General features: G+C 55.5%; 1 protein-coding gene across 2 annotated transcripts; it reads right to left on the reverse strand.

Annotated features, from left to right (window-relative positions):
* Positions 1-10,938: 10,938 nt before the first annotated feature.
* CUNH16orf54 (chromosome unknown C16orf54 homolog) lies at positions 10,939-12,725 on the reverse strand. 2 transcript variants are annotated; one of them, XM_087209004.1, is made up of 3 exons: positions 12,637-12,708; positions 12,251-12,509; positions 10,939-11,981 (listed from the first exon to the last, which is right to left on the reverse strand). In XM_087209004.1, exon 3 carries the CDS (start codon positions 11,851-11,853, stop codon positions 11,305-11,307), a length of 549 nt encoding a protein of 182 aa, XP_087065130.1. In that variant the 5' UTR covers positions 11,854-11,981; positions 12,251-12,509; positions 12,637-12,708; the 3' UTR covers positions 10,939-11,304. The 2 variants fall into 2 exon arrangements, with proteins under 2 accessions (XP_087065130.1, XP_087065129.1); XM_087209003.1 differs by having other exon boundaries at positions 12,251-12,725.
* Positions 12,726-12,747: the final 22 nt, after the last annotated feature.

Consider the following 12,747-nt stretch of genomic DNA (forward strand, 5'->3'; position numbering starts at 1 on the left):
TGGGTTCAATCCCTATACCAAAAAAGGACTGGGGCCGGGGATTTAGCTCAGTGGTGCCGCTGCCCACCTCACAAGCACAAAGTCCCGAGTTCAATCCCCAGTATCCAAAAAAAAAAGGGACTGGGGATGTAGCTTAGTGGTAGAGCACCCTTGGGTTCAATCCCTAGTACAGGAAAGGAAGGAAGAAAGAGGAAGGAAGGAAGAAAATACAGTCCAATTCTCCTTGTTTGTTGTAGTTTGAGAAAGGTCTCAAAGTTGTTGAGCCCTGGAACTCCTGGGCTCAAACAATCCTCCTACCTCAGCCTCCCAAGTAGTTGGGGCTATAGGCACATACCACCACACTCAGCTTAACATAGACCTTTGAACAAGTATAGAATAGAGACTGCAAGCACTAACAAAGCACCGGTCACTGATGAAGCGACAGCTCTCCCTTTGAGCTGTAGTAAGTGTCCCTGATGTCCCTGACTTGCTGTCTGCTCAGCTGCTTGGCCACGTCTCTTGAGGGCCACGCTCATGTTAGGCCAGTTATTCAGAATTTGGCCCTAATCCCTGGCCGCTGCCATCAGCTCTGTGGTGGGGGTGAGAAGCAGTCCCTTCTTCCCTCTAAGGGTGCCAGGGGACTCCACATGCACACCCCCAAAGTGGAAGACCCCCCCTTCAGCTGCGGCCTCATCCCACGTGGCGGGGCACAGAGTGCCAGGCTGCGCCAGGGCACGGTGAGGCCAGGCCAGGTGGTTCCACATCAGACTCGGGCTTCCTTCCCACCCAGTGAGACCTGCGCAGGGACCTGAGTCCAGCTCCCCAACAGCAGATCCTGCTGCCTCCACAGCCGCACTGCTCAGCTCGAGCTGGGGGTCACCTCTCCCCAGGGCAGCTCCTGGAGAAGCTGAGGCAGAGAGGTTAAGGGGCCCGAGGCGACTCCTCCCAAAGGGGCTCCCTCTGGAGCTGCTGCTGTCCTCACCACCCTTCAACAGAGGAGAGAGGAGCAGCCTTCACCCACAAGGGCCCCTCCTCAGGGGTCTCAGAGGGCCCCTGTCTGCCTCGAAGGAGAAAATCTACCCTTCTTCCCTTCCTCAGCGCCAGACATCAGCAAGGGGCCCGGGAAAAGGGCAGATAAAGAAAACAATGAGAGCACACCTGTAATCCTAGCACTCTGGGAGGGTGAGCCAGGAGGATCTCAAGTTTGAGCCCAGCCTGAACAGTTTAGTGACTTAGTGAGACACTGTCTAAAAATAAAATAAAATAAAAAATACTTTAAAAGGCTGGAGATATAGCTCAGTGTGGAGACCTTGGGTTTAATCTCTAGCACAAAAAGAAAGAAGGAATGGCTGCCTCCCAAGCGCAAGGTCCCGGGGCCGGGGCGGGGTGGGGGGGGAGACTATCTCAGGTGGAGGCCCCAGATCGGCCCTGGCCGCACCTTTCACTGAGTGATGGGGGCTCGGCTGCGAGGACTCGCGGCAGAGACAGCGCTGCACGCAGCACCAGGCCGCCTGTCCTCCGCCTCCTTCTCCCTCCAGCGCCTCGCCGCCCTGAGGCCCCGGGCCGCGCCGGGCGGGCAGAGGCCGCAGTGGGACCCGGAGACCGAGGCTGCCGGGTGGGCGTCGAGGACGCACCCAGCAGGGCGGGCTTGGACCCGAGCCGGGAAGAGGTGGGCACGGCGCGCGCGGCTCGAGCGTGAGGAGACCGGAAGCTAGGGAGATGCCCCTCGCGAGCAGCAGGGGGCGCTGCGGCCCCGCCGTCCTTCCCTCGCGCCTCCGGGCACCCAGGAGAGATCGGAAGGCCTCGGTGCAGCTCCTCCACGCCCCGGCGGAATCCCTTCATCAAATCCTCATCCATTCCCGAGACAGCTCGGTGACTTTTCAAGCCCGGCGAGGTTGGCCCGCACCTGTAATCCCAGCACTCTGGAGGCTGAGACAGGAGGATCGCCTCGAGTTCGAGGCCAGCCTGGGCTACATAGTGAGACACCCCCCCCCGCCCCCCAAGAAAACCCAAAAACTTTTCAAAGCTCTGTGAGCTCCAGATTCACCCGGGACTCAGATTCTCTGTGTACCCGTCCACGGCCGGCCCTCCCGCGTGCCTCTCCCACCCCTCGCGTGCAGGCCGCGCCAATGGTAGAGACGCGGGCCTGCAGCAGAGCCTGACTTCGGGCAAACAGCTCGGTTCTGGGTCCTTAGACCCCCTTGGTGCTGTGAGCGGACACTCGCGTTCCTTCGTCTCCACCTCACCGAGACAGCAGAGCAGGTGACTGACAGCTCAGGCCTCGGCTCCCTTCGGGGGCTCCTCGGCCCTCAGCACCGTTCAGCCCCGCGCTCTGGGCTCCGGCGCGCTCCGCACTTGCAGACCAAGCCATGAGTGCTGAAGGGCCCCGCGGGGTTCCTGCAGCGCCCAGGCCCGCAGCAGGGCGGGGCAAGGGCTCCCCTGTGGGTCTCCAGCTTGGGGCCCCTCACCACCCCCTTCCTCTCGTCCAGTTCTTCAGCTAAGAGATTCGGGCCCCACCAGCCCCCAGGGAGCTATCCCACAAGTGTGCTCTTGCACATTTTGTTTGGTGTGTGCAGGCAAGTGCTGGAGCACCGAGCCACTGCCCACTGCTAATGGATTTCCGTTTTGACTGGGGATGGATCCACCGCCCTTTTTAACCTTTTGAGACAGGGTCTCACTGAGTTGCCCAGGCTGGGGATCCTCCTGCCTCAGCCTACCGAGTGCTGGGATCACAGGCGTGCGCCACCACACTGGCACCTGGCTAGATGTTTTGTTTTGTTTTGTTTTTTGGTCCCGGCGATCGAACTCGGATCCTTGAACTTGCGAGGGAGGGGGCGGAACCGCTGAGCTAATTCCCTGGCTTGGCTAGATGTTATTTAACCACAGAAAAAAGGAGGCCTCTTTGTTGGAATAGCATAGCAACATAGAAGGGACGCTACTCCTTTCTGAGTGCTTCCCACCTTAAATGATAATAACAGTAATAGCCCCTTAATCCCACTGAAAACAAAAAAATCATTTAATTTAACTTTTATTTTTGTACAGACTGCTTTATTTTCTCAATACATCATGAGCCAGAAAGGGAATTCACTGACATTGGAGGGTTTTAGGGGAGGGCTGTAGTTGACATATTTTTCTATTACTCTGCAGTAATTACCTAAATGGGTGGGTGCTCTCAGAGCAAGTCATCTGCTTTACTCTGCTTGACACACGCTCCATTGGGGACCACAGAACACGCAAAAGGCTGTCTACGAGGCCTGCGGATCAACAGTCCGGGGGTGTGCTGCATATAATTACAGAGGAACAAAAACTCCATCCATAAATTTTCTGATAGTCAATTTATTCCCTTCCCCCTTTTTTATTCATTAATTTAGTTATCAGTAACTTCATGTAAAACAAAGAAAGTAAAATAATTTCCATTCACTCTTATGCCCCTGAGGAAACCACTGCTGTTCATCGACTGACTGACTGACTGCATTGCTAAGGACGTAGCCCAGCGCTCTCTGCTGGGCAGGCGCAGTCCCCCAGCCACACCCCAACACAGCTTTATGACTGTGTGCTGTGGACCCCGACATAAAGGATAGGGATCGCCTCACCACACTTTTCTTCTTCCTTGTTTCTTCTTACGTCTTTCACATTTTCATTTCAATTTTTTCTTTATTTTTTTTAGTTATATTTTTCTTCCTAGTCTTTCTATTGCTTATTATCATAGCTCTAAATAATATATCTAATATCCTCTTTCGGAGATAAAATTTTGAAATGAGATATATATATATATTTATATATATATATTTATATATGATGAAATTCACCCCTTTAAAGCGTTCCCTTGGGTGGTTCTAATATACCTGAGAATATAATTTAAAATGTATGCTTAACTTTTTTGGGAACTGCCAAAACTGTTTCTTTGTTTTGGTTTGGTTTTTTGAGACAGGGTCTTACTATGTATGTAGCCCAGGCTGGCCTTGAACTCATGAGATCCTCCTGCCTCAGCCTCCTGAGTACTGGGATTATAGGCATGTACCACCATGCCCAGCCAAAACTGCTTTTTAAAACTGATATGATAGGGCTGCGGATTTAGCTCAGTGGCACCTCAGCTTCCTTGTAAGCACAAGGTCCTGAGTTCGATCCCCGGTACCAAAAAATAAAATAAAAAGCAATGGGTAACAAAAGACCATTCCACCAACAATGTTTAGGAATTCCAGTTTCTGCATACCCGTGGCAGTACTTGTAGTCTTGTCTTCATTATAGTCATGCCAGTGGGTGCAAAGTGATATTTCATTGTGGTTTTGATTTGTATTTCCCTAATGACTGATGATGTTGAATATATACATATGTGTGTATATATATTTGATCATATATCTAGCAACTCTGCTAGACTAACTTACTAATTCTAATAATATTTTGTGACTCCCAAGTACTAGGATCACAGGCGTGCACCACTGTGCCTGGCCTTGGACGTCTTTTATTTGTTTTTCTGGCCTACACCATTTATATTTAATGTGATTATTGATTTGGTTAGTTTGACTATCATTATTTTAAGATATTAAATGTCGTATGCTTTTCTATGTTAAAAACTATGTTTAAAACAGTGCTGTTTCTGAGAAAATGACAGAAAAAACCCAAGGTACAATCTATAAAGAGGCCCATTCTGACCCCTCCAGTGCACTGCCAGGCCCCTGGCCCAGCCCAGCCCCGCGTGTCCCCACACTCCAGTTGGCGGGCAGTGCTGCGATTCTAGCAGCAAGAAGGCCGTGGTCTCCGGCTGCGCCCGCACTCAGCACAGACGCCCTCGTGGCTTGTCGGTACTCAGTCTCTCCTGCCTCGTGCTCTTCTTTCTTGCTGGTACAGCACTGGTATTGCTTGGGGTGCGCACGGCATTATGGGCAGATCCCTGTTGCCTGGGACACCCGACTCCAGTCCTGGATCCCCGTGTAGATGTGAGGGCCGTGTGTCAGCTGTGACGACAGGAGAGGGTCCCAGGGAGGCTCCCTGAAGGCCTTGGCCAGGAGGTGGCTGGGAGCGTCACCAGGCCAAGCTCTCTCCAGCCCTGCACGCGGCCTCCGCCTGCCGGTGCCCAGTCTCACTGGGTCTCTGCTGAGGCCCTCGTGGACCTGTCCGCCCCACAGCTCGGCCCTGGAGGCCTCCTGAGAGCAATCCTGAGACCTGCAGGGTCAGAACTGACCCAGAGTGCAGGGAAGGAGGGGCAGCCGTGGGCAAGGGGAGCAGAGTGGAAGGGGCAGGCTGGGGTGATGGGGTGCAGAGAAGGCTCGGGCTGGGGGCAGCAGGACGGCAGAGCGCAATCCATCTGCTATGGGATAACAAACACTGCAGACTCGGGCCTCACAGCACTGCTGCTGGTTCACCGTCTGTGGGCCGGAGGTCCACACACAGTTTGTTTCAGTGAGCACCCGAGGCTTTGGGGGCATCTGGAGACAGGAAGAAACGGACAGGGCTCCCTAATTTAGCTCCCTAATGGAGCTAAATATATCAGCTTCCCAGAGTGCTGGGTTGCAGGAGCGTGCCAGGGAGCCAGTAGGTCTCCGATTTTAAGGGCTCAGGTGGCCAGGTGGGGCCTCCCTGGATAATTGGGATAGATACCTTAAAGTCCCTGCCCTGCCCTGCAGAATGGGGCCTTGGGGAGCTCCCTGGCCAGTGCAGAGGTGGCTGGGAGTTGGGGTGAGAGTGAGTGGGGTGTGGTCTCAGCTACTCTGCTCGAGGCTGACGCAAAGCTTCGCCTGAGCCCGGGAGTTGAGACAAGCTGGACGCCACAGTGAGACTCTCCAGTCAACAGACAGCAAGCGCGGTGCAAGTCCTGGGAGGGTTTGGGATGTCACCGCTAGGTTTTAAACAGAGAAGTTTATCATTCAGGATTTTGCTTCCAAGACTCCCTAATGGAGCTAAGTATATCAGCGTACAGTGGTAGTGATGAGACACATTGTGTCTCCATCACATGCTGGGAGCCCTCACAAACCCTCCGGGTCTCAGTGGTTAGGCGCCAGCACCTGTTTGGAGGGCCCAGCCCAGCCCAGATGCTCAGGGACTCAGCGAGACCCTGTCTCAAAATAAAATTCTTCAAGGGCTGCAGACGTAGAGGGTAGAGCAGCCCCGGGATTCAACCCCCAGCACCACAAAAAACATCTAGAGCTTGAGAACTGCCTAGATCGCAGGATTTAGATACCTTGTGTCTGAGCCTTTTTAGTTTTGGCTGCTTTGTCATGAAAAGAAAGGGAATACGTGTTGGAACTGTAGGGGGTTGGAGTCCTTTCCAGTCATGTTTAGTGAGCTCAGTCCTGGGAAACAGAGGCGGGAAAGCACTCAGGTGAAGTTAGGAGCCATGGCATAAGCCAGGACCCAGGAAGTATGGGAAAAGAGAAGAGAAGAGAAAAAGAGAGATATAGGTTTAGTTTTGTACTACAAAGACACAGCGACAGTGACTTATACAAGGTAAAACGTTAGCTCTCTATCACGGACTAATGAGGGAATAGGAGCTCAGGGGTGGTCCAAGGCCCCACAGGGACTCAGATTCTTGGCTGCTCAGCCAGCTAGGAGAAGGGTCACACAAGTGACATGGGCTGGGCGTGGTGGCGCATGCCTGTGATCCTAGCACTTGGGAGGCAGAGGTGGGAGGATGGAGGAGAGTTTGAGGCCAGCCGGGGCTAGTGAGTTCAAGGACAGCCTGAAATAACAGGGCTGGGGATTTAGCTCAGTGGCACCACACCTGCCTCGCAAGAGCAAGGTCCTGAGTTTGATCTCCGGGACCAAAACAACAACAAAACAACAAAAAGTGATGGCCATTCTTAGTTACAAAAAATTCTGGGAAATGTAGCTTATCTTCTGAGTGGCTGTGAGCCCATTTACAAATGGTGCTGCGTTTCCTTCAGAAGAATGAGACCATAGAGACTTGGGGTCACTGGGGTGTGGGCTAGGGACTGAGGTCACAGGCGAGGTCACCTAGGAGGAATGGAGGGAAGGAGAGCGAAGGCCACCAAAGCTGACCCCTGAAGAGGAGGCCAGCAGGGAGAGAGAGACAGACAGAGAGACAGACAGAGAGGGGGGAGGAGGAGGGGAGGGAGGGAGGAAACCAGGCTTGTGTTGAGTCACAGAGGCTGAGGAAAGACAGTTTCAAAAAGGGAATCAAAATATGTAATGGTAATGCCGCCTGCAGGGAGTTTACAAGTGTCCTTTGACTAAAATCAGCTATATTGCCTAGGCTGGTCTTGAACTCCTGGACTCAAGTGATCTTCCTGCCTCAGCTTCCTGGGGGCTGGGACCGAAAGTGTGTGCCACCAGACTCGGCACATGATGGGAGAAATCGGAAACTGTATGAAGAAACAGTCATGCATCTGTGTGTGCATGTGTGTGTGATATTGTAAACGGAGCAATCTGACATGCATGTCCCCACCACAAAACATCTACAAGTGCTGTATAAAAGTAAGCATGCAATCTTTAAAAGGGGAACTAAATGATTAAAATGAGTAATTGATAATATGAAACAGGAAAAAAAGGTCCAAAGGGGTAGGGGAAGTGGGAGGGGAAGGGGAAAGGAAAGAAGGGAAAGGAAAAATTATGAGAAAGGAAATAATGGAAACAAAGTCTTTGTAAATAGGGAAGGGTGGAGGGGGTGAAGGGCGCACAGGGAATGGGGAAAAAATAAGAACCAAGATCCATCATGTGTAGGTACAAGCACCCAATGATAGATGTAAACGTACTATATACCTAAAATGTACCAATAAAAGAATTTAAGCAAAAAAAAAAAGTTAAGGGGAGCTGGGTATGGTGGCATGAACCTGTAATCCTAGCACTCTAGGAGGCTGAGGCAGGAGCATTCAAGCTGAGCCTCTGCAACTTAGCTAAGGAGGGGGCGAAGGATGAACTCAGTGTAAAGGTTCTGGGCTCAACCTCCAGTGTTGCACCAAATCGAGAGTTGAAATGATCTTCCAGAGACAGGAGAGTTGGGTAAAATAAGAAAGAAGTTTATTGCCAGGCCATGGCCAGCTTCAGAAAATGAGTCCTTATAGACAGACCTCGAGCTAAGACAGTCTCTCCTTTTTATACCTTGCTCACAGGCTACAGGGCAGCCTAAGTTGCAGTCATACAGAATGTAGCAAGGATGTGGCAAAGCGGCATTGGGCAACTTTCCATGGTTTCTAGGTTGGGGGCTTACATAAACAAATCTCAAGGCTGGTTTCTAATCTTTCCGGGAACAGGCTGCCCCACAAGAGAGGGAAGGCCCACCCAGGGTTTCCAAACAGGGACAAGTTGACAGAGTTCATGAACAAATTTTTTACAGTAATTATCCATTCCAAGTTATGTTTGGCAACTCTTTCTACCTCACCAGCACCGAAAAACAAAACAGAAGTAAGAAGAGGCCGGAAGGCACATTTACAGAGGAGGTGGAGAGGTGCTGGGAGGGACGAGGCCTGCGCTGCCAGAGCAGAGGCTTGGGCTTAGGTCCACCCGAAGATCGGAACGAGACCCTGTCCCGGAAATTAAAAACGGAGACCCCCCTGAGAACGCTCAGAACCTTAAAGGGGGACAGCATCTGACTTCCAGCCCAAGAAGCCCAAAAGATTTGTGGGTCTTATCCTGAGGTCTGCTGACAATAAAGGACCCTCCTGAGAACCCAGAACCAAAAGCTTGCTCTAGGGCCGGGGATTTAGCCCAGCGGTTTCGCCGCCTCCTGCGCAAGCACAAGGACCCGAGTTCGATCTCCGGTACCAAAAAAAAAAAAAGCTTGCTCTGGCTTAGCCCAAATACAATTAGCAAATAATGTGGTCCAGAGTTGGTAATGTCCCTGAAGCATCCTTTTTGAAGCAAATATATAATCTCTCGAAAGCAGCTCTCTGTTACCAGGGCAAAGTACCCGAGAGAGTTAATTTGTAAAGAAAAGGATTTATGATCATTCATTATTATTTTCAGTTGAGGACTCGGGTCTCCCTGCATTGCCAGGACAGGCCTCAGACTCACAGGCACACGTGAGGGGGCTGGGCCTACAGCTTGTGCGCCACACATGGTCACCGGTCACCGGTGGCTCCACGCAGACTGCTCGGCTGGTTTGCTTTGTGCCTGCGGCCGGGGCGGCAACATGGCGGGAGGGTGCGGTGGAGCAGAATCATCAGGAGCTGGGGACTGAGGGGACTGAGGGGCTCCACCAGCTCCCAGTAGCATCGCCCCAGGGAACAAGCCTTAAGCAGGTCTTCTGAGACGCTAAGGTCTAGATCGTAGGACCCTGTGGATTCCGGAGCTGAGGCCCTGCTGAAGCAGAAATCGCAGCCCCAGATCAGCCACACTGGGACAGTATTGTGAAGGAGCCAGAGCAAGGGACCCACCAGGCACGTGGTACCTGTGTAACCAGCCCTGGAGGCCAGCCTGGGACACAAAAAACAAAACAAACAAAATAAGACAAGCCCTAGAACTCCAGGGATCAGGGTTACTTAGTAAAGGACCACGCAGTAAGTAGGTTTAAAATTCTAAACACAAAAAAGGACTCCTGGTGAGAAAGGAGTGAGATAGAATTAGAATGAGAGGGACAGGCTGAGGGGACACTCGGGCAGAGCAGCTGTCTAGTAAGGCCTGGTCCTGGGTTCGAGCCCAGGCATGGGACGGTGGAGGGGCTAAAACTGAGAAGGACCCCAGAGGTGGAGCCTGTCTTGTGATTCTAGGACTCTGGAAGTGGGGACAGGAGGCTCACCATGAGTTCAAAGCCAGCCAGGGTCACAGAGTGAGACCCCTCTTCAAAAAACCCTTAAGTATTAAAACAGAGAAAGGATAAAACTAGTGTCCACCCACATTCATCACCCTTCCCTTGGGCTCCCGTTGTTTTAGATCAGGTTCTGGGGACATGTGTTTCAGGATCACATGCACTGCTCCACGTCCGCACACCCACTCTCCCATCCATCCACCCACCCACCCATCTGTCCGTCCGTCTGTCCCCCATCTTTCATTTTACAGCACCCCCCAACTTACATGAAGAAAAGTCCCAGCAGACCGCCAGCTCTCTCATCGGTCAGAGAGAGAATGAGGCCTCAGACTCTGAGAAGCCTCCCTGAAGTCTCGGGGACGTGGTGGGTGGGGCAGTCTGGCTCCGAGGCCCTGGGGGCCCTTGGCTCCCGTGGGGAGAAGCCTCGCGGCCCAGCCCTGCCAGCCGAGGGGGACAGAGGGGGACGGGGCCCTGGTGCCTCTGGGGCCCTGGTGCCTCCGTCCTGTCAGTTTGCTTGTTGGTTGGTTGGTTTGGTACCGGGGATCGAGCTCAGGACCTTGCGCTTGCCGGCCAGGTGCTGCCCCGCTGAGCTGCGCCCCCGGCCCCCTCTATCAGTCTTGTGTCCGTTTTACCCCAGCCCTGCCCACATCCTCCGACCCCTGCCCTGGAAAGACAGCGCTAACCTGGGTCTGGGCCTGGCCGCTCCTCACGCAGCCCTGGCTCGGGGAAGGTGACGGCGAGGGAGGAGGCTGGCGGGCTGCTCCGCCCTCTGCCCGGAGCCCGCTCCTTCGCTCGCTCCTTCCTGCACCCGAGGGGCTGGAGGGTCCAGCCGTCCGCCTCCGGAGCGGAAGCGCAGGGCCGGGCCCAGGCGCCGGGCCGGCTCTCTCCTCTTGCCCCACGTCTCCGTCTCCGGGAGAAGGCTGTGTAGCGTCTGACGCTTTCCCAGATTGCCGACTCGTCGCCCTCCCCCTCCACTCCCCAGCTCTGGGGCTTGCGCTCAGGGGCCCCCTGTCCCCAGCTACATCCCCGCCCTTTACTTTTTATTAGGAGAAAGGGTCTTGCTACATTGTTGCAGACTGACTGAACTTCGTCCTCCTGACTCGGCCTTCTGAGTTAGCTGGGAGTTGGGCCAGGTTACTCCGCCCGGCCCTCGGCTTTTAATAGAGGTAGAGCAGAGTGGGTTGTGGCTCAGAAGTACAGCGTTAGCCTGGCACCAGCGGCTCTGGGTCCTGGGTTCCACCCCCAGCAGCGAAAAAGACTTTTTTATTTTATTTTTTTAATTTATTTTTGGTACCGGGGATCGAACTCAGGTCCTTGCGCTGCGAGGCAGGCGCCGGAATTACTGAGCTAAATCCCTGGCCCAAAAGACTTTTTTAAAGTAGAGTTTACGGTCAATTCCACCAGCAGGCAACAAGTCTACTTAAAACTTAGTAACTTTTTCTGTGTTGTATTATTTTCATGTTTTTACCTTCTGTTTACAGCTTGTGATACTGACTTTCCGAGGTCAGTCCCCCGCGCCCCCCCGCCCCCCCGTTCCCTCTCGGAAGGGACAAGTCTTCCCGCGGTCCCGGCCGGCGGCGGCTGCTCGGCCCCGGGTCGGGTCGGGCTCCCGCGTCCGCCGTCGCTCAGGCTGCGAGCCTCGGCCCCCGGCCCGGCGAGAGCGGCGCTGCAGGCCCGGGCCAGGGAGTCCGCCAGGGCGGTTCGGGAGCCCCGCTGGGCCGGGCTTCCCGCCTCCAGAAGGCGGAGAGCTGCTCCCGGGTGACCCGGGGCTGGAGGCCCCAGTCGGGCTCGGGGCTCCCGGGCCTCGCGGCGGCGTCGGGCCCGGCGCAGCTCGGCCTGCCGGGGGGTGGCGCTCCATCCCAGGGCGGGGCGCCGGCCAGCAGCGGCTCCTCGCAGCCGAACCAGCACTCCGAGGGCTCGCGCGCCGAGCCCGCCGCCGCGATCCACAGCTCCCCACCCGGTCGCCACTCCAGGGCGGGCGCGCGGCACCCGGGGCCGGGGTCGGGGCGCGCGGCGCGGCGGAGCAGGCGCTCGGCCAGCGCGGCCGTGCTCAGCATGAGGAGGGCGGCGAGGGCGGCCAGGCCCAGCAGGATGGGGATGCAGGGGCCGCAGGGCGGCGGCGGCCACGAGGCTGCCTCCTCGGGGCTGCCGAGCTGCGCGGGGGGCGAGGGCATCTGGGGACAAGTGAGCGGGCGCGGCCTGGAACGCAGCACCGTGGGAGGCTGAAGCAGGAGCTTCTCTCGGAGTAATAAACAAAGAGGCCTAGGGTGCAGCTCAGGGCACAGGCACTGGGTTCGAGCCCCTGGAGAAAGAGAGACAGACACAGAGCAAAGGGGACTCAGAGAGGATGAGAGCAAGCAAGGGGAGGCCAGAGGGCAGGCAGGGCCTCCTGCGGCTTCCCAGCCCCTTAGGGGACAGCACCCCCCATCCCTGGAGAAGACTGACGCCCCTAAGGGCCCCTCCAGGCCCTGCTCCGGCTTGGAGAGGAAGCGGGGCTGGGCGGGGGGACTGAGCAAATGCCTCCGGGGTGCCCCTCGGTCCGTCCGCAGGGGCCTCCTGCACCCCACTCACCTCGGGCGGCCGGGCTCCTGTCCCTCCTCAGGGCCACGGTCCCTGTGCATACCGGGGGGTGCACGCCGCTTCAGATGAGGGCGGAAGGGAGGCCACACCTGTTGCGGGGCAACTGCGCCCCAACTCTCCTGCCCCACAATGTTTCCTAGGTGACGGGGGATGTGGTCACTGCGGCGGCGGGGAGAAGTTTCCTGTGTGAGGTGGGGCCCGGGATGGGCAGCGCCTGCCGAACTCGGCCTCACCCCGCCAAACGTTCATCCTGAGGAGGGGAAGGGGCTGCAGAGACCACCAGGCTGCGGCCTCTGCCCGTCCACAAACCTGTGCTGGCCTCTGCCCCCGCCCTCCGTGGCCCAGCTGTCTTATTAACACAGGTCTCATCTCCAGACCTTCCTCCGTGTTGAGAGGTGGAGGCGCCTGGGGCAGAAAGTGATGGGACCCAGGGGAGCCTGGAGTCCAGGAACCTCCCGGAGGTTGTCTTGTGTGACAAACTCATCGGC

This window comes from Heterocephalus glaber, unplaced genomic scaffold (assembly GCF_053883595.1).
Source record: "Heterocephalus glaber isolate CG9 unplaced genomic scaffold, H.glaber_assembly_v1.0 deba00000943, whole genome shotgun sequence".
In the NCBI taxonomy this organism is placed as follows: domain Eukaryota; kingdom Metazoa; phylum Chordata; class Mammalia; order Rodentia; family Bathyergidae; genus Heterocephalus; species Heterocephalus glaber.